We start from the raw sequence: 27,937 nt of genomic DNA, 5'->3' as shown, positions 1-27,937 counted from the left end.
TATTCTTTATATAGATATATGTTTGTTTGCACATACAGAAACACGCAAAGAAGTATTTATATACAGAAAATATATTTGTCATGACACATATAAAATCAGGAACAGAGCATTATGCATATATCACATTCATTTTTCCTTAATGAAATTAAATACACCCACTTTCCTATAAATATATAAATAAATGCACAAATTTGATATCTGATTTTCTTAGTGATTGCTTAAAGAATTATAAATTAATCTGAAGAAAGATTAGCCCTGAAATATGGCACAACTGTCATTATTTCTGTAATTATATTACTAATTGGGTTAAATACCAAGTTATACTTTATCTGAATTAGTGATTGGTTTTATTGTATCAACCCTGTACATAAAAAAATTCTAATATTCTTGATCCCTAGTGCTATATTGCTGCATCAAAGAAGGTTTTGCCAATTCATATTCAGACTAGTAGTATATAAGACAGCCATTTCACAATACTCTCAACAATGAGTACTCTCATTAAAATAATAAATTCTCCACTATTGTGCTAGGCCTGGTGACCCTCCAGTTGTAGCAAGGCACTCTGGGGACACAGAAGCACACTCTTGGGCAGGATATTTTAAAGCAAGATAAGCACAGGATATTTTAAAATTTGAGGGAAATAATAAAACTACACCCCTCAGGTGCCATGTGAACTACCTGCTCACAGTTTCAACATTACAACACAATACATTCCTTTAAATGATGTCATCTTTGTGAAGCTAGGTTTCAGCAGTTGCTGCAACACAAGGCAAGTACCTTGTGAAAATCAGTGTAGAACAGGAAATGAGAGGGACGGTGTCCAATCTGATTCCCGAGTTGGGGAAGTTGTGCAGTTCCCAACAGGGTGTACAATCCCATTAGTAAGTATGACTGTTTTAAGAATGAAATGAAAACATTTTTTGTATTTCAATTTAGGTATACTATTTTTCAAATGGCTATGAAGTGGTTGGGACAGAGATACTTAAGTCGTTTAGACTTGACTACTTAATAAATGAAACTGTTAGGTATATTTCTTTTAGGTCTAAAGGCACTGGAAAAACTTACTGAGACACCAAGGGCACTGTGAACCAAGAAAGTTTGGGAATCTCTGTGCTAAACAAAATATAATCATATTTCTTTTTATCTCTGTATCTATTAAGGCTAATAAACCTTTGACATCTCATAAATACTTAATTTATGGCTTTTTGATGTTTAGATGTTTTGAATTTTCATGGAGTTAAAACTGTTGGTAATTTTCCTCTTTGTGATTTATTTTACTGTTCTAAGTTTCAAAATTCTGCCTGATACAGAATTTCTGAGAAATATCTACATCTATTTTTTTCCCTAAATCTTTAGAAGTCTTAATGACTAGTTGTTGTTTTTTTTTTTTTTGATTAAGTAGAAAGAGTATTTTAGAAAGAAAACAAATTCTTACCTGAAAGTGAGCTATTTTTCAAACAGAACCTCTGTTATGCTAAATTATTTCAGTATAATTAGGTGTCTGTAAAAAATTATTACAGTAAAATAACTTTTATCTCTCTAGGCAGAGTTTATCAATGGCAAGGAAGGAGAATGTTAAATGTTCAAATATGTCTGTGAGCTAGGACAGTTAGGTGGATTTCAGAGAGAGTCACAATGTACATGAGCATACCAGGGTTCTTTTTGATGTTTAGATTCAATAACAAAACAAGCAAATAAAATCTGTTTAACCCAATGTTTTCCCCAAATTATTTTAAATATAAAAGTATTTTATAACAAGTATTAATTTCCTAAGTAACTATTTTTCTATGGATGTACACTGAAAAAACTGAACTATGATAATAAAATAGGTACACACTGCCAGCTTTAATGTACTTTACTGTTTGTTCTTTATAGGATTTGCTAAGTGTTCAGCAAGGCCATATAATACTTTTATCACTCATTTAACATACATTTATTGAGAGTCTTCAAGTGCAGTGGATACAAACCTGAACAAGACAGACATTAGCATTGAATTCACAGAGCTGACATTATTTTTTTTTTAGTTTTATTGTTTTGAATTTTATTTATTCTTTTATACAGCAGGTTCTTATTAGGTATCCATTTTATACATATTTTGTATACATGTCAATCCCAATCTCCAAATTCATCACACCACCACCCCCCCCCACCCCCCCGCCGCTTTGCCCCCTTGGTGTCCATATGTCTGTTGTCTACATCTGTGTCTCAATTTCTGCCCTGCAAACCAGTTCATCTGTACCATTTATCTAGGTTCCACATATATACGTTAATATATGATACTTGTTTTTCTCTGACTTACTTCACTCTATATGATAGACTCTACATCCATCCACATCTCTAATGACCCAATTTCATTCCATTTTATGGCTGAGTAATATTCCATTGTATATATGTACCACATCTTCTTTATCCATTCATCTGTCAATGGGCATTTAGGTTGCTTCCATAACCTGGCTATTGTAAACAGTGCTGCGATGAACATTGGGGTGCATGTGTCTTTTTGAATTATGGTTTTCTCTGGGTGTATGCCCAGTAGTGGGATTGCTGGGTCATATGGTAATTCTATTTTTAGTTTTTTAAGGAACCTCCATACTGTTCTCCATAGTGGCTGTATCAATTTACATTCCCACCAACAGTGCAAGAGGGTTCTCTCTTCTCCACACACTCTCCAGCATTTGTTGTTTGTAGATTTTCTGATGATGGCCATTCTGACTGGTGTGAGGTGATACCTCATTGTAGTTTTGATTTGCATTTCTCTAATAATTAGTGATGTTAAGCAGCTTTTCGTGTGCTTCTTGGCCATCTGTATGTCTTCTTTGGAGAAATATCTATTTAGATCTTCTGTCCATATTTGGATTGGGTTGTTTGTTTTTTTAATATTGAGCTGCATGAGATGTTTATATATTTTGGAGACTAAACCTTTGTCCGTTGATTTGTTTGCAAATACTGTCTCCCATTCTGAGGGTTGTCTTTTCGTCTTGTTTTGGTTTCTTTTGCTTTGCAAAAGCTTTTGTTTCATTAGGTCCCATTTGTTTATTTTTGTTTTTATTTCCAATACTCTAGGAGGTGGATCAAAAAAGATCTTGTTTTGATTTATGTCATAGAGTGTTCTTCCTATGTTTCCCTGTAAGAGTTTTATACTGTCCAATCTTACATGTAGGTCTCTAATCCATTTTGAGTTAATTTTTGTGTATGGTGTTAGGGAGTGTTGTAATTTCATTCTTTTACATGTAGCTGTACAGTTTTCCCAGCACCACTTATTGAAGAGACTGTCTTTTCTCCACTGTATATCCATGCCTCCTTTGTCATAGATTAGTTGACCATAGGTGTGTGGGTTTATCTCTGGGCTTTCTATCCTATTCCATTGATCTATATTTGTTTTTGTGCCAGTACCATAGTCTTGATTAATGTAGTTTTGTAATATAGTCTGAAGTCAGGGAGTCTGATTCCTCCAGCTCTGTTTTTTTCCCTCAAGACTGCTTTGGCTATTCAGGGTCTTTTGTGTCTCCATACAAATTTTAAGATTTTTTGTTCTAGTTCTGTAAAAAAATGCCATTGGTAATTTGATAGAGATTGCATTGACTCTGTAGATTGCTTTGGGTAGTATAGTCATTTTCACAATGTTGATTCTTCCAATCCAAGAACATGGTGTATCTCTCCATCTGTTTGTATCATCTTTAATTTTTTTCATCAGTGTCTTATAGTTTTCTGCACACAGATCTTTTGTCTCCCTAGGTAGCTTTATTCCTAGCTATTTTATTCTGTTTGTTGCAATGGTAAATGGGAGTGTTTCCTTAATTTCTCTTTCAGAGTTTTCATCATTAGTGTATAGGAATGCAAGAGATTTCTGTGCATTAATTTTGTATCCTGCAACTTTACCAAAATCATTGATTAGCTCTAGTCATTTTCTGGTGGCATCTTTATGATTCTCTATGTATAGTATATGTCATCTGCAAATGGTGACAGTTTTTCTTCTTCTTTTCTAATTTATATTCCTTTTATTTCTTTTTCTTCTCTGATTGCCATGGCTAGGACTTCCAAAACTATGTTGAATAATAGTGGCGAGAGTTGACATCCTTGTCTTGTTCCTGATCTTAGAGGAAATGCTTTCAGTTTTTCACCATTGAGAATGATGTTTGCTGTGGGTTTGTTGTATATGGCCTTTATTATGTTGAGGTAGGTCCCCTCTATGCCCACTTTCTGGAGAGGTTTTATCATAAATGGGTGTTGAATTTTGTCAAAAGCTTTTTCTGCATCTATTGAAAATGATCATATGGTTTTTATTCTTCAGTTTGTTAATATGGTATATCACATTGATTGATTTGCATATATTGAAGAATCCTTGCATCCCTGGGATAAATCGCACTTGATCATGGTTTATGATCCTTTTAATGTGTTGTTGGATTCTGTTTGCTAGTATGTTGTTGAGGAATTTTGCATCTATATTCATCAGTGATATTGGTCTGTAATTTTCTTTCTTTGTTGTATCTTTGTCTGGTTTTGGTATCAGGGTGATGGTGGCCTCACTGAATGAGTTTGGGAGTGTTCTTTCCTCTGCAGTGTTTTGGAAGAGTTTGGGAAGGTTGGGTGTTAGCTCTTCTCTAAATGTCTGATGGAATTCACCTGTGTAGCCCTCTGGTCCTGGACTTTTGTTTGTTGGAAGATTTTTAATCACAGTTTCAATTTCATTACTTGTGGTTGGTCTGTTCATATTTTCTATTTCTTCCTTGTTCAGTCTTGGAAGGTTATAACTTTCTAAGAATTTGTCCATTTCTTCCAGGTTGTCCATTTTATTGGCATAGAGTTGCTTGTAGTAGTCTCTTAGGATGCTTTGTATTTCTGTGGTGTCTGTTGTAACTTCTCCTTTTTCATTTCTAATTTTATTGATTTGAATCCTCCCCCTCTTTTTCTTAAAGAGTCTGGCTAATGGTTTATAAATTTTGTTTATCTTCTCAAAGAACCAGCTTTTCATTTTATTGATTTTTGCTAGTTTTCTTTGTTTCTATTTCATTTATTTCTGCTCTGAACTTTATGATTTCTTTCCTTCTACTAACTTTGGGTTTTGTTTGTTCTACTTTCTCTAGCTGCTTTAGGTGTAAGTTTAGATTGTTTATTTGAGATTTTTCTTGTTTCTTGAGGTAGACTTGTATAGCTATAAACTTCCCTCTTAGAATTGCTTTTGCTGCATCCCACAGGTTTTGGATCATCATGTTTTCATTGTAATTTTTCTCTAGGTATTTTTTTATTTCCTCTTTGATTTCTTCAGTGATCTCTTGATTATTTAGTAACGTATTGTTTAGCCTCCATGTGTTTGTGTTTTTTACGTGTTTTTCCTTGTAATTGATTTCTAATCTCATAGCATTGTGGTCGGAAAAGATGCTCGATATGATTTCAATTTTCTTAAATTTACTGAGGCTTGATTTGTGACCCAAGATGTGATCTATCCTGGAGAACGTTCCATGAGCACTTGAGAAGAAAGTGTAATCTGCTGTTTTTGGATGGCATGTCCTATAAATATTAATTAAATCTATCTGGTCTATTGTGTCATTTAAAGCTTGTGTTTCCTTATTAATTTTCTGTTTGGATGATCTTTCCATTGGTGTAAGTGAAGTGTTAAAGTCCTCCATTATTACTGTGTTACTGTCGATTTCCTCTTTTATAGCTGTTAGCAGTTGCCTTATGTATTGAGGTGCTCCTATGTTGGGTGCATAAATATTTACAATTGTTATATCTTCTTCGTGGATTGATCCCTTGATCATTATGTAGTGTCCTTCTTTGTCTCTTGTAATAGTCTTTATTTTAAAGTCTATTTTATCTGATATGAGTATTGCTACTCCAGCTTTCTTTTGCTTTCCATTTTCATGGAATATCTTTTTCCATTCCCTCACTTTCAGTTTGTATGTGTCCCTGGGTCTGAAGCGGGTCTCTCATAGTAGACAGCATATATATGGGTCTTGTTTTTGTATCCATTCAGAAAGCCTGTATCTTTTGGTTGGAGCATTTAATCCATTCACGTTTAAGGTAATTTTCGATATATATGTTCCTAATACCATTTTCTTAATTGTTATGGGTTTGTTTTTGTAGGTCCTTTTCTTCTCTTGTGTTTCCCACTTAGAGAAGTTCCTTTAACATTTGTTGTAGAGCCGGTTTGGTGGTACTGAATTCTCTTAGCTTTTGCTTGTCTCTAAAGCTTGTGATTTCTCTGTCAAATCTGAATGAGATCCTTGCGGTGTAGAGTAATCTTGGTTGTAGGTTCTTCCCTTTCATCACTTTAAATATATCATGCCACTCCCTTCTGGCTTGTAGAGTTTCTGCTGAGAAATCAGCTGTTAGCCTTATGGGAGTTCCCTTGTATGTTATTTGTCATTTTTCCCTTGTTGCTTTCCATAAATTTTCTTTGTCTTTAATTTTTGTCAATTTGATTACTATGTGTCTTGGTGTGTTTCTCCTTGAGTTTATCCTACCTGGGACTCTCTGTGCTTCCTGGACTTGGGTGGCTATTTCTTTTCCCATGTTAGCGAAGTTTTCAACTATAATCTCTTCAAATATTTTCTCAGGTCCTTTCTCTCTCTCTTCGCCTTCTGGGACCCCTGTAATGCAAATGTTGTTGCGTTTAATGTTGTCCCTGAGGTCTCTTATGCTGTCTTCAATTCTTTCCATTCTTTTTTCTTTATTCTGTTCCCCAGCAGTGAATTCCACCATTCTGTCTTCCAGGTCACTTATCCATTCTTCTGCCTCAATTATTCTGCTATTGATTCCTTCTAGTGTATTTTTCATTTCAGTTATTTTAGTGTTCATCTCTGTTTGTTTGTTCTTTAATTCTTCTAGGCATTTGTTCTTTAATTCTTCTAGGTCTTTGTTAAACATGTCTTGCATCTTCTCGATCTTTGCCTCCATTCTTTTTCCGAGGTCCTGGATCATCTTCACTGTCATTATTCTGAATTCTTTTTCTGGAAGGTTGCCTATCTCCAGTTCATTTAGTTGTTTTTCTGGGGTTTTGTCTTGTTCCTTCATCTGGTACATAGCCCTCTGCCTTTTCATGTTGTCTATCTTTCTGTGAATGTGGTTTTTGTTCCGGAGGCTGCATGACTGTAGTTCTTCTTGCTTCTGCTGTCTGCCCTCTGGTAGAGGTGGCTATATAATAGGCTTGTGTAAGTTTCCTGATGCGAGGGACTGCTGGTGGGTAGAGCTGGGTGTTGCTGTGGTGGGCAGAGCTCACTACAACTTTAATCCACTTGTCTGAAGATGGGTGGGGCTGGGTTCCCTCCCTGTTGGTTGTTTGGCCTGAGGTGACCGAACCAGGCTCTTTGGTGGGGCTAATGGTGGACTCTGGGAGGACTCACGCCAAGGAGTACTTTCCAGAACTTCTGCTGCCAGTGTCCTTGTCCTCATGGTGAGCCACAGCCACCCTCCACCTCTGAGGAGACTCTCCAACACTAGTAGGTAGGTCTGGTTCAGTCTCCTATGGGGGTCACTGCTCCTTCCCCTGGGTCCCGATGCGCACACTACTTTGTGTGTGTCCTCCAAGAGTGGAGTCTCTGTTTCCCCCAGTCCTGTGAAGTCCTACAATCAAATCCCACTAGGCTTCAAAGTCTGATTCTCTAGGAATTCCTCCTCCTGTTGCCAGACCACCCAGGTTTGGAAGCCTGATGTGGGGTCAGAACCTTCACTCCAGTGGGTGGACTTCTGTGGTATAAGTGTTCTCCAGTTTGTGAGTCACCCACCTAGCAGTTATGGGATTTGATTTTGTTGTGATCACACCCTTCCTACCATCTCATTGTGGCTTCTCCTTTGTCTTTGGATGTGGGGTATCTTTTTTGGTGAGTTCCAGTATCTTCCTGTCGATGATTGTTCAGCAGTTAGTTGTGATTCTGGTGCTCTCGCAAGAGAGAGTGAGCGTACGTCCTTCTACTCTGCCATCTTGAACCAGTCTCTGAGCTGACATTACTTAACCATTCAAATATTTCCATTTGCTTTATAATGTAGAATGATTAATTTTTGAATTAAATTAAAAACTTAGTATAAAGACACAAACACCAGGAAAAACAGTACATAAGTGTGGATGAGCATTTTAAATGAAAACTATCACAGACGATTGAAAGCAAAAGAATCTACTTTTTATTTTTAGCTCAGTGTGGAAAAAAATAGGCACAGTTGTAAAAAGAAGAAGTCTCATGCAAGATTACTTTCATAAGAATGTATATTGTTGACATCTACTTTTCTATCATTCTCTTTAAGTAACAAGTTTCACAAGATTTCTTCAACTGAACACCTGAAAAAAGGAAGCTAAATGCAACTGAATGAAATACACATTGTAAAATATTTTGGCAGTGTAACAATTATGCTTTCCAGGATCTTCTTTATCATAGAGAGTGTAATTATTTCTTCTTTCTATATTTGTCTATAAATTAATTACTTAAAAAACAAAGATGCTGAAATCTCAGAATTTTTGCAGCTGTTAAAAGTATATACAAGTCAGTTGTTTTTCATACCACAGATATTTACCAACTACCTCAAGTGTGGTATGTATAATCATAATAAACATAATATTCATAAACCATTGAACTTAGAGGTATGCCCACCTCTCTCATAGCAAATGTAACAATAATTATTTAACTGATTGATTGCTGAATATAAGAAAAGGAGTCACTGAAATTACAAATGTGAAAAAAATTTATAATACAGCAAGGAGATGGTGAAGTAGAAATCTAAGACACAAGACAAACAGATGTATTTGATACTGTTTCATTATTATAAATGTGCAAAATATTTATCATGGGGAATAAAAAGTATAAAGTCAAGGAAGAACTTTCTAGGCTTATAGAATAAATAAATTAATAATCCCATCACAGAAATTTTCCTTTTTGATATGATTTCTATTCTTGCTTTAAACTACTTTTCTCATCTGACTTTCCAATGTTATAATAACTCAGGGAAGTAAGCAAGGCTTTCAGATATTGTAACAATGCAAGTAAGAAAGAAATTTGGATATCAAAGGGGTCCAAGTAAATTGAAAGTAGATAATCTCTAATTTATGGAGTATTCACATAAGGTAAAGAATGATATATATACATATATCCATACTACGGTTTCATACTTAGTTTTCAAATAAGAGCCCTAACACTTACTGTCTATGTATGAACCCTAGGTTAAGTTAAATAAGGAACTATTTATACCTAACTCATAGGATTTTTGTGAGAAATATAAAAATATGCACATAGAAAACTTAACAAGGTACTTGACACAGTAAATTCTCAATAAATGGCAACTTTTTTCCTGCCTGTAGTAAATGCTCAATAAATGGCAACTTTTTTCCTGCCTGTAGCTTTCATCACCTAACACATTATATAGTTGACTTATTTATTACATTTACTGTTGGTTGCCTCTCTCTTTTCATTAAAATGTTAAGTTACATAGGGCAAGATCTTTTTTCTTCACTGCTGTATCTCAAGTGCTAGAAAAATGCCTGGCACATAGCTAAGAAATATGTGTTGAGTGAATAAATGTGGTTTCATTATTAGAGCTTTTTAAAGCTTCTTCACATAACACAAAGGATTTTCAACTGAAAGAGGCCATCGCTCATGTGTGTTATGTTTACTATCCAGGAGTGAGTAAAAAGAGCACTCTTGAGCTACATCTAATTTCACAAGAAAAAATCTAAATGTATATACACTGAAAAACATTAAAAATATGCATTAGCTGACTCTACAGAAATTAGAATAGGTCAGTGTTTTCTTCCCTTTTTTTTTTTTTTTTTTTTTTTGCGGTACGCGGGCCTCTCACTGTTGTGGCCTCTCCCGTTGCAGAGCACAGGCTCCGGACGCGCAGGCTCAGCAGCCATGGCTCACGGGTCCAGCCGCTCCACAGCATGTGGGATCTTCCCGGACTGGGGCACGAACCAGTGTCCCCTGCATCGGCAGGCGGACTCTCAACCACTGCGCCGCCAGGGAAGCCCTCCCTTTCCTTTTTATGGGGATTTTTTTTAGAACAAGTACATTATACCATAAGGCCCTCATCATTCAATTAATCAACAAGTACTTTTTGATCACCTATTATGTGCCGAGCACCATTCAGGGAGCTGGGAATACCTTAATAAATAAGGCAGAGGAGACAGACAGTCTCACAAACTTACATTCAGCTGGAGGGAGACAGGTAACATATGCATAAACAAACAAAAAAGATAACCACAGATTCTGGTTCAAGCTTTATAAGACTTTATGATAGAGACAGCAAGATAGAGAGGACCTAGGAGGATGCTTTAGATAGGGTGCTTATAGAAGGGCATTATCTCCAAGGAGATGACATTGAAGCAAATATCTGAAGGATAATGAAGCAACCATGTCAAGAACTGGGGAAAAAGCTGAAGGTAGAGACTTCTAGGATCATTAGTGCAAAATCCAAAAGGGTAGGGAAAAACTTAAGGAACCTCACATGGCAAAGAACACAGCATGAGGGGTAGAGTGGTATATGCTCAAACAGAAGAGGTGGGCAGAACTTCCGCTGGCCATGATTAACAGTTTAATTTTATTATAAGAACAATGGAAAGCCATTAAAAGATTTTAAGTAGAGGAATAGCATGATTTAAACTAGTTTTTAAAATAATGTTCTGGCTGCTATATGAAGAGCAGATTGGAAAATAGGAGTGTGGTAGCTGAGAGCATGGGCTCTGGAGTCAGGAAAAGCAGTTTATATCCCAGCTTTTCCTGAATATATTGGAAATTGTACGAAATATGCATATGTAGTTATAATGGTAAGATTTTGACTATATCATAGCATAATTTTGAAAAGCACTCTCACATAGATGAGTTATTCTATTCTTAGATTTATTTATTTTATTCTAAATTTTTATATGTCCTCAAGCATTATGGAACATTTTTGTTTATTTAAGCATGATATGTTTCTTTAGTTTCATTATGTCAAACACTTTTGTGTGCTTGTGTGTATGTTTAAAATCTAATCCAAATAATACATTGTTGGCAAAATATAAATTTAAAATATAAGGTAAAAGAACAATAACCTTAATAAGATAAAGCTTGACATAAGGACCATACACATAATATTCAAAACTATAGATTGTGGGGATATTAGCGTCTCTCTCTCTCTCTCTAATTTTGACTCTACTTATCTGTAAAATAAGGCATTTAAAATAGCGCTTGTCACAAAATAAGAGCCCGTTAAATGTTAGCCATTAACTTTAATTTTTACAATGGACTGACATTTATCATCTGCTAGGAAACACATATAACCACAACTGATCTCCAGTAATCTTAAAAAACTAACTTTCTAGTTAATGTAAGAATGTTCAACTGAAAGCATCCATAGATTCTTTCATTCATTCAATCGATACAGTATAAGGGATACAGATGCAAAGGAGAATATAGTAAGATCTTTTATTTTGAGATGCAGAATTTAGGATCTTTCGTTTTTATCTATATGCTTATTATATTTTTGTACAATTTAGAGAGAAACCACACTGACTGATGATTTATGATAAATTTTAATTATATCCTAAGTATATTTTATATGCTTATAATGAATGGTACTGGGTTTTATTTACCTCATTTGTATGGTTTTCTAACATTTGGGAGTTTTCTTACAAGATTGGCAAGACAGTACAGGCTGTGGATGAACAGGTTTCTTTGACTCACATGCACGGATCAAGTAGGAAAAATCAAAGGAGAGGGTGGAGGTTAGCTTACAAAAAAAAAAACCCTCAACAAAACAAAACAGAAAACAGTGTGATGTTCATTTTTGGACACTGGGTAAGTAAAGAAGTTGGCATGCTGCCCTCCTGTTTCTGCCATGGAGTTCCAAACATGCCAGGCCTGCAGACTCAGCACTGTGGAAAGGAAAATGTGAAACAGCCACAAGCTCAGGCTGTCCACAGTAACATCCAGGTAGGAGGCAAAACTGTACTACTCAACTTGTCTACAGAAAACTGAGAAGAATAAGAAATACGTCCATGGTTCCTGCTTATTTCTTTAGAACTCCTGAGAATAGAAAAAGGTAAGGAGGAAAGGTTCCAGAAGTAAACTAATCTGATTTGGTCTTTGAGCCAACGTGGAGAGCAACATCAGATGAGTATGTGTTAGAGAAGAAAGACTGCTTTTCCATTACTCCTTCTAGAAATAAGTGTCAAAAATTTAAAGAATCATGAATACCACTATTTGAAACAGATGAGACCGTATATGCTATTAAAAACTTAATTTCTTTTATAAGGCCCATATAAGGTAGAGTATATAATGATTATTTGTGTTCTACTGGGTAGAAATCACATGGATGGTCACAGCAGCTGGCCTGACTGAAAGTGGCTTTCCCTCCTGGTCAGCTTTCAATGGGCAGGGCCTTGCATGTGTGTTGTGTGTGTCTGAGTCAGGAATGAAGACACTAATCCCATCCCCTCTCTTCAGTGTTTATTGCAAAGCATACAGAGAGGCACCACGGGCATAAGTGTCAGGACTTGATAGGTGAAATCAGCACAGCACAGTTATGCAAATCACATGTGCAACTGACACTGCTTGTGTAATTATCAATGTAATCCTCCTCTATCTACCACCTCCAGGAAGGAAAGGAGGGGTGAAGGGTGGGCAAAGTTCACACTTGGGAGATCACCCAGAGAGTGGGCCAGGTGCCAGGTCTACAATCAGGTGAAAACAGTTCCTTCTCAAGGGAAGTCTGCAGGGCAAATTATACTACATTAAATGCACCATCACTGCTATGAATGAGCTACACTAAATTCAATTTCTGTAACCAGCATCATTTAATCCAATATGTCTATCATTATACTGGTCTATGGCTTAGTATTGTTTGAATGGATCTCTTTAGCAAATCTGTTAGAAAAGTCATGGTGATCTGGTTTTAAAATAATGTCAATATGGAAATAACTGATAATGATAATCTTTTAGCCACATACCTAATTTTCAGACATTTTAAACTCTTATTTCACAAAATAATCAGTACTATTAATATCCAAAGGTCTATAACCTATAGCAAATCCATGTTATAAAAAGATTTCATATGTAATAGAAACTTAAGGTACTTATTTATGTACTTTTTGTTTACCTCAGAAAAATAAAGCAAAGTAGTATTGAAGCAAACATTGAAGGATTAGGGGGAAAACAGCCTATGAGAAAAACAAAGAGTAGAAGGCAGAAGGAGAGACAAGAACAGGAAGATAACTTAAATGAAACAAGATGAAAAGGGTGTATTAGACAAGAAAGTTAGTGATTACAAATGCCACATGTGCTTTGAAGTACCTTTTAGTTTATGGAATTCCTGAACAGTCAATAATTTAAGGAAATGATGCGACAGTAGTAGTGAGTCCCTTAGTAAGAAATGACAGTAAATCTGAGGGCATATCATCCTCATGGCAAAGTAACAGACTGTCCCATATGAGAAGACTTAAAACTAGAGCATTTGACATGAACTTGTTTCTTTAACAGTATGGTTAAAGGTTAGCATTATCTCAAACCAAGTCAGATGCTCCTTTTCAACTTTATTTTCAAGAAATCTGAAGAGGAGGAAAAAACTATCTTTTCTTACCAGCTTCTCTAAGAGCATGTAGTTTATACCTTGAAAATGCCTGTTAGCTGGTTTAATAGTCCACTAAATGTGAACATCCAAATATATTCAAAAGCAGGGTGAGTCATAATATTCTATAGGTATATCTCATGATAGTTAAAGGAATAACTGAACAAAATATAAAATAGAGTTAAAAATAAAAGGCAAACTTTTGAGTTTGCAGCACTACACTACTGAACTGATACTGATTTTTTTAAAAAATTAGTATTAGGAAAACTAATACAAGTATTCCATATTTCTGAGCTATTTTTATGGATAAAATATAGTACATGGAATTATAGGGTCTTAAAAAAACAAAAAGACAGTCCTTATATAAAAGAACTAAAAATGTACAATGAGGCGGATGTTGTTTTAACAGATGGATATTATATGGTACATCTGGTCCAGTTGCTTTTTATAGGACAAAATAGCTTTAACTTGACAACCAGACATAAAGAAAAAACTTCTTAAGTGAAATTTGTCAAACATTGAATAGATTACAAAATCATGTTGTAAAAATTAACATAACTGAGGTGTTTGGAAATAAACTAGACATTTGCTCAGAATAATGTAGGCTTATTGATCCTAAGTCAAAAGACTATGAAACTGGAAGGTTTCTCAAATAGATATATTCTAGGGTTATATGCTATAGATATATCACATAAACTAATTTTAAAAAGTGTTTATTTTTAGGTGCTATATCCAAATAATTATATAATAAATACTGATTTAACTGAAAGCTAATAAGGTTTTCCTCTGACTTTTATAACAGGTCTTACTAAAAACACAAAGTAATTCTTATTTTCTTAAAATGAGATGAACAAAAAAAAATCAGAAAAAATTCCTACACTTATCTGCTTATTCAAGGATATTTTATTTATATATCTCTGAACAGTACCTTAATGTTATAATAAGTAATGTAAAAATACAGTAGTGTTAAGGAATACAAGAGACAGTGGATAAGTTTCCTTGGGACATAGGATTGTTCATTTTCAAGTGAAAAGATTCCATTTTTAAGCAAAGAATATTTTTTTGTAAGAATGTAAGTCCAGTACAATTCCATGGCCAAAACTGAATTTTACATATGGCATAAAAACATTTGAGACTGCGCAAGAGGCATTCTTACTTACTTTTTTCTCTTTACAATTTATACAAAGGAATGTATAATGCATATATATCACATGTTTCCATACATTAAAAATACATACTCTTCTATTGTGTTTTAAATATTTGGGCACTGCATTAGAGTATGTGAGAAATATACCTGAAGTGCTAATTAGGAAAAAATATGTAATTCTAGTTCCTCCTAGATTTAAAAAATAACAAGTATGCTAAGTATTGTTTTGATTAATAGGGGTTCAGGGCTTAATTGTAACACTATTTCCCCAGTGTACTGGCTATAATAAAGACAATTAAAAGGAGTAACACTTAACGTATGAAGCATACTAATCAAATTTCTAAGAATGAAAGGACTATAATCACTTGCTAAACTAAAAATCTGACAAAACTAATAAAACATTTTTTATAGCAGGAGCACTGATTCAGCACAAAAAACGGACATAAATACTATGTTATGTTATAAATTTACATAAAGGAAATTAGATGATTTGTGTGGTAAATCTCAGATTAATGGATAGAGTTTAAAATACAAACCAGTATCTTTTATTTTCCTACAACCTTATATATTAATATAAGGTTGGGATATGTTTATAAAGTGTAGTTTACTTTCTCAATGGACTAGAAATTTGACTGTGGTCTCCAGCTGATATATTGTTGATGATACAATTCTTTATTTCTCTCTCCTTTCCTTCTCGTCATTTAAATTTCACATGTAAAAGGATCTGGGTTTTTTTTTTTCCTTCCTCAGTCATTCTTTCTTTTTGAGTGTTCCAAAGAGGCAAAAGTAGAAAGAGGGTTGCAATTGCTAGATGTCTTAAATTTAGCCAACATACTGCAATAAAATAAAGCAATTCTAATGAAATATCCAGCATCAATATCAGCAGAATAGCTCTAACCCATAATACATGAAAATAGTTTTAAAAAAATTAAACACTGATGACTGTTGTACAAACAAAACTTAGATTGTATTATTTCACTTTTTTTTTCCTAAATGGACAATATTTCACAAATAGGATATAGCACTGCCATAACAAAAGTAAGAAAGGTTCTGATTTCTCCTGTTATTATCTTAAGAAGTTGGGAATAAAATCTAAGAGTTGTTGACAGGAATTATCTGCTATTGAAAAAAGATGATCATATTAATCTATTTCCAGAAATAATATTATACTGTTTAAAATTATTGTTAGAGGGCTTCCCTGGTGGCGCAGTGGTTGAGAGTCCGCCTGCCGATGCAGGGGATATGGGTTTGTGCCCTGGTCCGGGAAGATCCCACATGCCGTGGAGCGGCTGAGCCCATGAGCCATGGCCGCTGAGCCTGCGCGTCCAGAGCCTGTGCTCCGCAATGGGAGAGGCCACAACAGTGAGAGGGCCGCGTACCACAAAAAATAAATAAATTAAAAAAAAGAAAATTATTGTTAGAAAACAAACTTTTCCATAGCAAATACTGGCAAACACTACCAAAATATTTTTGCTCTTTAAGGAGCCCTGATTTATTAATTATTTATAAAATTGGGCATCCTTTCAAAATTAAAAAAATGTTATCAAGGACTGTAATCAAAATTTAAAACATGCAATCAAATGTGTGACTGCATCTTCCATCCCAGTGTGAAAAATATCATTCAAGTACTAAGTGGCAAAGGTGGGAGAGGGAAAAGTCAACATTGTTTCACACTTCTGCTGGCATTCAGCAACGCAGAGCTTTTTCAAAAATATTCTTTAAAAGGGAATGCATTTTAAATGAACAAACTATATCTGGAACTAGAAGTGCAAAATCAGAAACTGTCTATATCAAGGTTCTGAGATTTACGTTAGCAGATGGTAGCAGAGAAGTAATGTTGGTGCCATGAAGGTCATCTGAAAATCTTAAGACCTATTCCATTTTATGCAAGTCTGTTTTGAAAGTTAAAACAAACAATAGAAAACTAAAAAAAAAAAAAACTGGGGAGTGGGGACTACCCTTTTACTCTTTAAGGTTTGATCTTAGTGACTGATGGGCAGCAAAATCCCAGGAGAAAAGATAACAGATTGTTATTAGCATCACATAATGTGAACAGCTTAAGATTAAAAGATTAAATTAAGTGATCTGACAAAGTCACACAGCTAATTTGCAATGAGCCCATTCGAAAACCCATTTGTCTTGACCTCTTGACTTCCAGACAGTACTCTTTTTTGCTTTATCATTGAGTTAAAAGAGTTCAGCAAGACAGAGGATGCAATAAACATATGGGGCTGTATCATTTATTCCGTAGCATGTAGTACGGATTTAGGAGTTTGACTGTCTTGGTTTGAATTCAGGCTCCGCCCGTGTGACCTCTCTGTGCCTCAGTCTCCTCACCTGTAAACTAGGAATAATATTAGCGAGAGGCTTTCTGTCTCTCCATTCCCTTTGAAAAGCATACTGAAATTCTGGTGCTCCCAGGCCCTTCTTTGGTATGCCGACATAAACACTTCTAGCAGTTGAACTGGATACTCACGTTCAGTCAGTTATGATTCTAGCCAAACCTATTTATGCCAGCTGTACCTGTTATCATAATTAAGTAAATTATTCAAATATACATATTCCAATAAAATAAGTACAGAAAGAAAGTTCTTTCTATAAAAACTAATTTTACCCCTCTGGAAAAATTCAATAAAGGTGAGTTTAAAAAAACTACTAATGAATTGGAGGTAGGCAAAGGTAATCTTAAAAATTAATGAGAAAAATCTTTTTTTTTTTTTTTTTTTGCGGTACACGGGCCTCTCACTGTTGTGGCCTCTCCCATTGTGGAGCACAGGCTCCGAACGCACAGGCTCAGCGTCCATGGCTCATGGGCCCAGCCGCTCCGCAGCATGTGGGACCTTCCCGGACCGGGGCACGAACCCGTGTCCCCTGCATCGGCAGGCGGACTCTCAACCACTGAGCCACCAGGGCAGCCCAAGAAAAATCTTTAAAAACTTTAATAGAAGTCTGATTGCTTCACAAGGTCTTTAAGTTCTTAAAGAAACTGAAAATGGAATTAGAGATGATGTGATATGAGTGTGGTTTAGGCCAGGAAAATTACTTGGAATTCCATAACTAAATTCCTCACTGAAAGGAAAGGGCCTGGCCTTATATATATATATTAAAAAAAAAGATTAAATGCATATTTTATATTGGGTTGGCCAATAACATACATCTGACGGAAAAACCCGAACAAACTTTTGGCCACCCCAATGTTTATATTTTTAAATGTTAAGGACCTTTTTATGAAAAGAATTTCCCATATTGCTAGACGTACTGTTTTTAATTGATAAACTACCTGATTTTGCTCATGTCAGGTAAAGGAGTGTTAATTAAATGAATAATCCATAGGAAGTGCTTAGCACAGTGCCTCATGCCTATGGAGAGTTCAAGAAATGCCAGACATTACCTGTCAATAACCTAACTATTGGGGCTATGCAACCAAAATCAAGACACTACCCGGTGTCCTCTAGAGTATGCAAGAGAGTTCCAAATAGAAACTTTCAGCTTATATGGGATCTTACAAGGGAGGGAAGGAAGAAAGAAAGAAAGAAGGAAAGAAAGAGCGAGCTAGCATTTATTGAATGTATACTGTATTCCAGATATTTTTCTTAAACTGATTGATAGATATAAAATCTCACAGAAATATGTAAGTGCACATCAATACTGGGCTCATTGTTACCAACCTACTACATGGAAAATTTTCAAATCTAAAACACAGGAAGCAAAGATGCAGTATTAATACTGTAGAACACAATAGCTAACTAGATAAAATAAAACAATGAGCACTCATTACCCAAAGTAGGGGTTGGGATGGAAGAGAAGGAAGCAAGATACTTCATATTAATAATAGTATTTATAAAAAAACAGAAATTAGAATTAAAAATCATTACATTACACTTAATACCCTATACTAGTAAGTTTAAGCACTAGTTCTTAAATTTAATCAATCTGTGGCATATTTTCTTTCACCTCTACAGCCATTTTCACTCTGCTCTACTCCTGCAGAAAGCTAATTTCTATTGGCTTCATCAATAGGCTCCTTTTTCCTCTGGCTTCTGGTTATGCTCATTTAATGTAAGGCATCAGCAAGACAGGAGGGGTGGAAAGAGTGAGGCCAAGGTGTTTATTCCTCAGTCACAGGTTAGCAGGGGTACATTCCTCTACTGAAGGTCAGTTTCAAGACTGTCTCCTACATCTCCTAATTCCAGTGACCTCTTCAGACATGGGATTGCAACCATCCCCTGTTGGTTTTCTTTATGCCTACCCCTTCTCTTGTAAATATTAGTGCTTTCATGAATGTCTCCACATTTTCCCCATTTGAGTGTCTTACTGCTTTCCTATCAGGGCTCTGATTGATAGTTATTGGTAGCACGAGTGGCCCAAGGCCTCAGACAAAATGGCATTCTGGCATTGAGTTTCTCATGTTTGAATAGAATAGCATGGCCTCCTTATCAGGAAGTTAGTGAAATCCTGGTAATTCTAGACATGTGCTAGCAACATGATTATTCAAATTGTCACTGATGGTAGTATGAAGTGCAGATGCAAGGCAAAGCTTTAGGAGTTGTGGTCTTTACTTGCTGAAGGAACAATGGTGGTGTCTAATGTGAAGACTGTAGTGTTACATGGCTACTTCTGATGGCCTGAAGGATTATACAAAGGAGAAAGGACAAATCGAAGGTCCTGAATGCTCAAGTCAGAACAGCAGTAAAATATCAAAGTTCTCTGTTAGCTTTAAGAGAGTCCTTATTTACTTACGGCTCAGGGCAAATAAGGCTGAAGACCAACTCCAGAATCTGATTTGAAGGGTTATGAAATTGCCATATTAAATAAAATGGGCAAAGCCAATACCATTTGGTCTTGGTAACAGGGTAATGATAGGGAAAGAGTGAAACAAGGGTTGTTATGATCTAATCAAATACTGAGGTTCAGAATGTTGAACCCCTAAACCCTCCCGAACCATCCTTGCCAGAAGACACATTTGTCTTCACTCCCCACCATTCCATTTAAGGAAACCAACAGTCCCGTAAATCAGCCTTTCCATATAGTAAGAGGACTTCCAACTGCTTCAGCTGAGGCGGGAACCCAATCAGAGAATGGTGATTCTTTTCAGGACTCATTTCTGTTACCACTCATGGCCCTCCAGGCTCATACCAAGTTAGATATTAATATAGCCAAAATCGAGGGATATTTAGGAGGTGACAGCCTGTACACTGAAAGAATTGCAAAACTTTACCAATTTGTATCAGTAAGGAGTCCAGATAGCATGTAAGGAAATGGATTGATTCTAAGGGTTTTATACCAAGAAGATGAATTAAAATGCTAGCTCAGGCCAAATTTATCAATATAGGTGCATTCATCTGGAATTTGGGATTTAATATATTGCTTTGAGCAGGTGGGAGTGACTGGTTTATTGAATCCTTGATTGAATGATGGCTTACACAGTGAAAAGTTGAAAGGGCAGAATTTTCTTGGCACACCAAAGTAGAAGTCCAAAAGCTCAAGTAAGAATATTGGAAAAGGGCTTCCCTGGTGGCACAGTGGTTGAGAGTCTGCCTGCCGATGCAGGGGACATGGGTTCATGCCCTGGTCCGGGAAGATCCCACATGCCGCGAAGCGGCTGGGCCCATGAGCCATGGCCACTGAGCCTGCGCGTCCGGAGCCTGTGCTCCGCAACGGGAGAGGCCACGACAGTGAGAGGCCCGCGTACTGCAAAAAAAAAAAACAACAAAAACAAACAACAACAGAAAAAGAATATTGGAAAGGATCTATTATGAATGACCCCGTTCAGTCCTCCCCTAACCATACCCTTGGAAGGGCCTCACCAAAGAATTACATTGGTGAGGAAAGAACCAGTGTGTTTGGAAAGCTTCCTGGTAACTGTCTTCTCTAGCCTGGAGAGAACAATGATAGATGTTACCAACAGATCTGGGCTCCCTAATTTAAATGTATCCAATGTGATCTTCTGAGATGGCAGAGGCTTTGTGGTAGAAATTAATTTCAGGAAGTGCAGTTATCTTAATAAGCCACGGGGACGGGATAACAATGTGTTTTGCGCCACAGGGTTCTATGGAAATGGCTAATGGATTACAGATCCTCCAAGAATGAAAACGATGGTTAGACTGCCAAGCTGCTAACTATCTTACATGGACAGAAAAAGTCTAGGTCTTGTGGGCAAAAACCCAACTTTAGTCGCCGTAGTGGGGTTCATGATCTCTTATCCACTGCCCAGACCTAAGTCTATTCACATATCCAGAGTCACATAATTTTAGGTAGAGCCAGAGTCCCTTTCAGAAGGGCCCTGAAACCTGGCCACCGCTGTATGCTATGAATTTTCCTCTAAGCCATTCCAGAATCACCTGTGGCCATTTATGAGGGTGACTGTGAATTGGGAGAAGGAAAATACCAAATCCTTCTGCAGGTTATTAGACAATTGTATTAGATTAGCTCTGAATTGACATTAATCCCTGGAACCCAAAATACCACTGTGGCCTACCAGTCAAACTGGGAGCTTATGGAGGTCAAGATATATATGGAGACTTCACCCAAGTCCATCTTATAGTATCATAGGAATAAATGCATTTAGTAATGGGAAGAACCCTTACACTGGTTCCCTGACCCATGGCAGGAGGTCTATTATAAAAAGCCAAGAACAGTGCTGTCCAATGAAAATATGAAACACATATATAATTTAAACTTTTCTAATAGCCACATTTTAAACAGGTGGAATTAATTTTCGTAATATATTTAATAAATATAATTTCAACATGTGGCATTAACCATATGAAGGTACTTAACAGCCACATGTGACTAGTGGCTACCATATAGGAGATTGCAGCCCTAGAACTATCATTTCTTCCAAGATAATAAACTAAAACTGAAGGATGCTAGGGTGGTCACTCCTACTACATACCCGTTTAAGCTGTTTGTTAGGCTAATGCAAGACCTAGATGGTTCTATGGATGAATGACAGTTTAATCACATAATGCCAACTACAGAAGCAGTTCTAGTAGTAGTATCTCTGCTGGAGCATATTAACATAGTACCTGATACCATGTATGGAGCTACTGACTTAATTTCTTTTAAAAGTAATTCCTTATCAACAAAGATAATCAGAGGCAGTTTGTCTTCACAATGCAGGGTCAACATACTTTCACTATCTTACCTTAAGGCTAGGTCAACTCTTCTCTCTTTGTCATAATATAGTCCAAAGAAATCTTGTTCATCTTGACATCTCACATAACATCAAGCTGGAACATTACATTCATAGTATCATACTAATTGGATTTGGTGATGGGTCAGGAAGTAGTAAACACTTAAGATGCCTCAGTAAGACATATATTAGGGCATAGGAGATAATCTCTATGAAAAGTTGAGATTTGCAGGATTGGTGAAATTTTAGGGGCCTAGCGATGTAGGCATGTTGAAATAAGAGCCTCTGTAGTAAATGATAAGTTGTTGCACCTTGTACCTTTCATTATGAAGAAGGAGACAGAAAATGTGGTGTCCTCTTTGAATTTTAGAAGCAAGATATACCACGTTTGGGTGTTCTGCTCTGATGCATGTACTAGATAATCAACAAGGCTGCCAACATTGAGAGGGGACTGGGGCAAGAAATGAATCTGCAGTGTACCTCTGCTGTAGTGAAAGCTGCTATTTAGACCTTTGGTTCTAAGATCCAGAAATGTAATGATTTTTGGAAATATCTGTGGTAAGCAAAGATGGTGTATGACATCTGCCACTGAAGCATCAGAATGCAAATCCCTAGTGGAGTAAAGATATGTGATCTTCTCAGTAATGATTTGCCATTTGAAAAGCAGCTCTTAATTTGTTATTGGACTCTTGTTAAGACTGAGTATTAGGCCATGCGACTCCAAAAGACTACGTGGCCCAAACTAGACAAAATGAACTATGTGTTAATCCGATTCAACATATCATACAATAAGACGTGCACAAGAGCATTTCATTATTAAATGAAACTTGGATCACACAGGTTTGGGAAGCCCAAGTACACATCATGAGCAAGTAGCTCACGTGTTTCTTATACCTGCTACTACTGCTTCACAGTCTCTCACAATCTGGCCTCATGGGGTGTTCTCAATGACCAATTAATGTAGGATAAAACCACATGAACCCAGCTTGTAAATGGATTGTATGGTATTTAGTATTAGCTGCAACTACTGTGTTATAGGCCCAATGAAGGGGGCTGCCCCTGGAATATAGTAGTGAAAGATAACCCCCTAGCAGAATTTCAGATTGTACGGTTTGCATGGAAGAAGAGATAGCTGAGGTAATGATACATGGCATGGCCATATGGTCAAGGACTTGGAAGAACAAGACTGGAAGATTGGAGATTGAAGGTTTGGGAGAGTTATGCAGATGTGCCTCTCAGAATTGGTACAAAGTGTGACAACATGGTTACTACGTGAATTCCCTCTGGAGGGCTTCCATTGTGGAGAACCCTCTTAGTAATCTGGGCAAGATTATGTGATGGGTGACCCAAGCCAATAACACAATCTGTTTTATGGATGACAGATTCTTTATCTAGCTACCCTGGTGCTTGCTCAAGTGGCCCATGTACAAAGTGACAATGGGAACAAGGGTGGAAACTATGTATGGCTTCAACAACATAGATTTCCCCCTCTCTATGGCTGATTTAACTACCACAACTGCTGAGTTCACCACTTTCCAATGCTGAGACACTGATACAGCATTATTCTCCAAGGTGATCGACCAGTCAATTAATTAATGGCTGGCAGGTTACAATGAACTTCTTTCAACCTGAAGGAGGGAGAAATTTATTCTCATAGGAATTGATAGATATTTGGTATATAGATTTACCTCCCCTTCCTTCAGTACTTTTGGATGTGCCTCTACGCCTGGATTTAACAGAATGCCTTAACAATTATCATAGTATTCCTTAAAATATTGACTTTAACCAGGAAATTCTTTTCACGGCAAAGGAAATATAGAAATGGGCTCAAACCTATAGATTTCGCTGGCCATACCTCATGCCACGACATCCAGAATCATTTGGCCAAATAGAGTGGTGAAGTGGCCTACCAGTGGAGTGGTTCATGTATAGTTGCTAGCTGGGAGAAGTTTGGGTGTGTTCTATAGGATGTGATAAATGCCAAAAGTCATCTATCTCCTCCATTGCCAGAATGCATAAGTTTGAGAACAAAGAGGTTAAGGTAGTAGTGGACACAACACAAATACCTCAAATAACTCATTTAAGGGATTTTCACTTCCTGTGCTGAAATCTTGGGATTGGTGGTTTTGGAGATCTCAGTGCCCAAAGGAAGAATGTTTCCACCAGGGATCAGAGTTCTGTTACCATTGTGTTGGAAGCTGAGACTACTCCCTGGCTATTTGGGGCATTTTAAGCTGCTGAATTAACAGGAAGAGAAGTGGGCTATTGGCTGGTAATTTTTCCAGATTACCAAAATGATCTGGGATTGTTGTTATATGATATGGGCAAGGCCAACTATGTTTGAAACTCAGGAGATTTAGTGGGGCATCTCTAACAAAAACTTCTCCAATAATGCTGGTTATTGAAAAACTACAGTAATCCAAGGAAGGAAGGGCCACCAAATACTCAATGTTGTAGGAATTCAGGATCACCCATAAAGAACCCTGTCCAGACCAGGGGCTAAAAAGAGGGTGAAAGTAAGGGGAAGATGAAATTGGCAGTGGAAGAAGAAAGCCATATATATTGTGAAAAGCATTGGTGATGGTGAGTGTTGGAAGTAGGCCTGAACTGACTTCACCCCTTGATGATGCAGTAAGTGGATGATACCCCTCTCCCCCTCTCATCCCTCCATTAAACTCCCCTTATTAGCCAATTTGAGCATATCTGTTTATATATCTGCAAAAGTCATGACTTAGTATACCAAAGTGCAAAATCAGCATAATAGCAGTTAAAGGGACCATGTCTTTTTTTTTGAACCTCAAAGTAGAAATGTATTTATTTACAAAATTTACAGTTTCATAGAAACAGCTTTGCTTTATGCACATAAACTTTATAATTATATAGAACCATGTAAATTATAGGGTCCGGCCTTGCAAAGCCAGTGGAAGGGGCTTACTTTGGGTGACATCTTTCCCTCCCCTCATTCCACTAGCCACCAACCGGGAGCCCCTATATGGGCCATGCCTAATCTGCATAACGAAACCAATTGTAGCCGTCCAGCTTAGTCTAACACAAAAACCAAGGTGTCTTGACTTCTTAGACACTACCCACAGGGATAAATCTCTTGAAAGAACAAAAAGGAAATCAAGGAAACAAATTTAGATGACTGTCAAATGCCTTCCAGAGGTGTCAACAGGCAGTGAACCTTCTAAGAGCAATCTAGCAATCACCAGGCAAAATTACATGCATACACTAAACCGTGATAGTAAAAACACCACAGTTTTGTAAATTTTGTGACCAGTGGAAATAGATGTTTAAAGTTATATTTCTGCCTCAACTTCATCCTCATGAAAAGCTATGTTTTATATAATCCTTGGTCAACTGAATAATACTTTAATAAGCCAGAGTGCATGGCTACCTAAAGGAAATAACTGTCAGGTCTTAAAAATATCTTTCAATAAAGAATACTTTTTATAATAAAACAATACCACTTTAAGATATAATTTTCACAGCATAATTTTTAAATAAAATATAATGTGTGATAGTTGGAAATGAGTGAACTGCTTTAAGTCAGGGATGAATATAAAATATATACTTAAAACAGTTTAATATTTGCTTTAATTTCATTTTTCTGTAACAGCCCCAAATTTAAGAGTTAATGTCTAGAATAGTTTTACATTATTTCACATTCACGTTAAAAACTGTGTAAAGCCTTAAGGATTAACAGGAAACATGTAAAGAAAGATAGTATGAGCATTACCTCACAACCCACAGCACTCTCTAATATAATTTGTCAATGTAGATGAAGATATCACTTCCATCATATCTTCATATTAAAATTAAATTTTAATATGTCATTATGAACAGAAGGAGCATATAAAACTGGCTTGAAGAGTATTCTATATTAATGTTCCACCTTTAACTTCTTAGTTATGGCAATTCATGCTAAAGCCAAATGAAATTCATTCGGTATCTAATCATTCTTTTGCTTGTATGCACTATATTCTGGCATTTAAAATAAAATCAAACTTATTCTAGATTTTTAAATGATGATTTATGAAGCAGAGAAGAGTTTCAGAGAGCATCCAATGACTATAGTTTGAGAGTTAAAGAAACAAGGAGGGTTAAAATTAAACATAAAACACTCTCACCGCCAATTTTCTAATGAGCATAATATTTTCAAGTTTAAAAATAGTGATATTTGACTTCCCACTGAGGTCCCAGCCCAGGTACCATATCAGTCAGAATAATATCACAGCTTTCCTCTCCTCTATGGTAACAACAGCACGTAACGATGATATTTTACTAGATTTTCCGTTATTCTGGATTAACCATAATTACTGCATTAATAATTGTAAAATTTAAAAATCATAGAAAATTTATGTAACAGCTGTTTTCTTCAATGGCTTGAAACTCTTCAGTTGACAGTACTCCTTTCTGCCAAGTCTGTAAGCCTAAAAAAGAAGGGCCATATGCATCCTGCAAGATTTGTCAGTTATTCAGTGTACACAAATAAAAATACTGTCTAGCTCATTCCCAGCTACGCACCAAAGTTAGAAGTTACTTTGTGTTATGCTATAGCAGTCTCCTGAGTTCTCATATTTTACTTTCTACTCAAAGAGTTGGTGGCACTTACCAGAGTGGGTCCTGAGGTGTCCTGTGAGGGCGTCCCTCCTTCTACAGGCATAGCTACAGAAAGGACATTTGAACGGCTTCTCTCCAGAGTGTAACTTTATGTGTCTCAAAAGGTTGCCCTTCTGAGTAAAAGAAGCTCCACACTGGTTACAATGGAAGGGACGTTCACCTGCAGAAGGGGAAAGAGGTGGGGACGATCAAGTAGGTTACGTGCAAGTGACTAATTTGCTGTACAATGTTAACTACAGCCAGTTCTCTGTGCTGAGAATGTCCATCTCCCTCCTAAGTCTTCCAAACCTTTATCTTCCTAGAATTTGCTTTGCTAATACCAAAGTCCCAAACTTTAGGTCAAGTGCCGTTTCAGCTCTTCATGTAAATTTTACAGGATTCCTGTCATTGACTGCAAAGAGTAACAATCATAGCATTGACCACTGGTTGAACAACTAGGTGCCATCACTTTACTGACTTTACTGGTTGCTTTACATACAATATTTCAAACCTCACGATGGCATTACTAATTTGGTATTAATAATTTCAATTTACAAATGAAGGAATGGAAGTTCAAGTATCAAAGTTTCTGATTATAGTCACAGCTAATAGGTAATTGAGCTGATCATGACTCTTGGTCAATTTGACTACAAAATCTTGCTCTCTTTATTGTACCATGTTATCTCTTAAAATAAATCACAGAAACTTTGAGCTGAAAGGGACCTTTAGTCTAACTCTCCAATTTAGCTGATAATTTTGTTATCAGGGAGCCAAAGAGGTTCAATGAATGAACTAGGTTGCAAAGCTCATTACCACAAAATCTCAAAATATAGCCCAGGTCTCTGGATTCTCCTAGTTACTAACAATAAAACCTGTGGCAAAATTTCCTGATATAATCAGAGAAAATCAAAAGAAAATTATTCATCCAGACATTTCCTGTACATATATTCTCTGTTTCTTGTGAAAATCATTTATTTGATAGGAACCTTTTCTCCTACTACTCATATTGCCCTAAAATTGTTTAAGCCAGAATTATCTGCTGTCTGTTGCCATCAACTGGCTGTTGACAATGTTACTGAAGGTAAAAACGTAGTCTGATGAGGGAGTAAAATTGGCAAGTAGGATCATACGGATAACATCATTAAACCATGATGAAATACTCCCTTTAAACATGTCTATCTCTAAAGATAGACATAAAATATAAATTAATATATAAATAATACAAATATATTAAAACTCAACATTAGGATAAAAATTAAATGAAAAAACAATTCCCTTTTGGTTGAACTGGACCATTTCTGTACTTGAGGTTAGATAATGACTGTAATTTTAATAGTTTTCAAAAAATTTTACACTGAATTGTCATGTTTCATATCTTTAACTGAAACATTCATAATAATAGTGAATAATGAAACCACACTGTATTGGGGGGGCCTTTAAAATAATGCAAACTCAGTGATTCTTTTTATTAAAGAAAGCTAGGAGGCATAAATAAGATAAACTTTGGTCACCTTCTGGCAGCT

General features: G+C 36.3%; 1 protein-coding gene across 11 annotated transcripts in view; it reads right to left on the bottom strand.

Moving 5' to 3' along the window:
* IKZF2 (IKAROS family zinc finger 2) overlaps nt 1–27,937 on the bottom strand; it is a 176,263-nt gene that overhangs the window by 38,731 nt on the left and 109,595 nt on the right. For all 11 annotated transcript variants that reach the window (XM_067740703.1, XM_067740699.1, XM_067740706.1 and 8 more), the window contains one exon: nt 26,428–26,595. In XM_067740703.1, coding sequence (XP_067596804.1) covers nt 26,428–26,595 — 168 coding nt within the window. The remainder of the gene's footprint in view (nt 1–26,427; nt 26,596–27,937) is intronic.

Source organism: Pseudorca crassidens, chromosome 6, assembly GCF_039906515.1.
Source record: "Pseudorca crassidens isolate mPseCra1 chromosome 6, mPseCra1.hap1, whole genome shotgun sequence".
In the NCBI taxonomy this organism is placed as follows: Eukaryota; Metazoa; Chordata; class Mammalia; order Artiodactyla; family Delphinidae; genus Pseudorca; species Pseudorca crassidens.
This window is presented reverse-complemented; position numbering and strand designations above follow the sequence as displayed.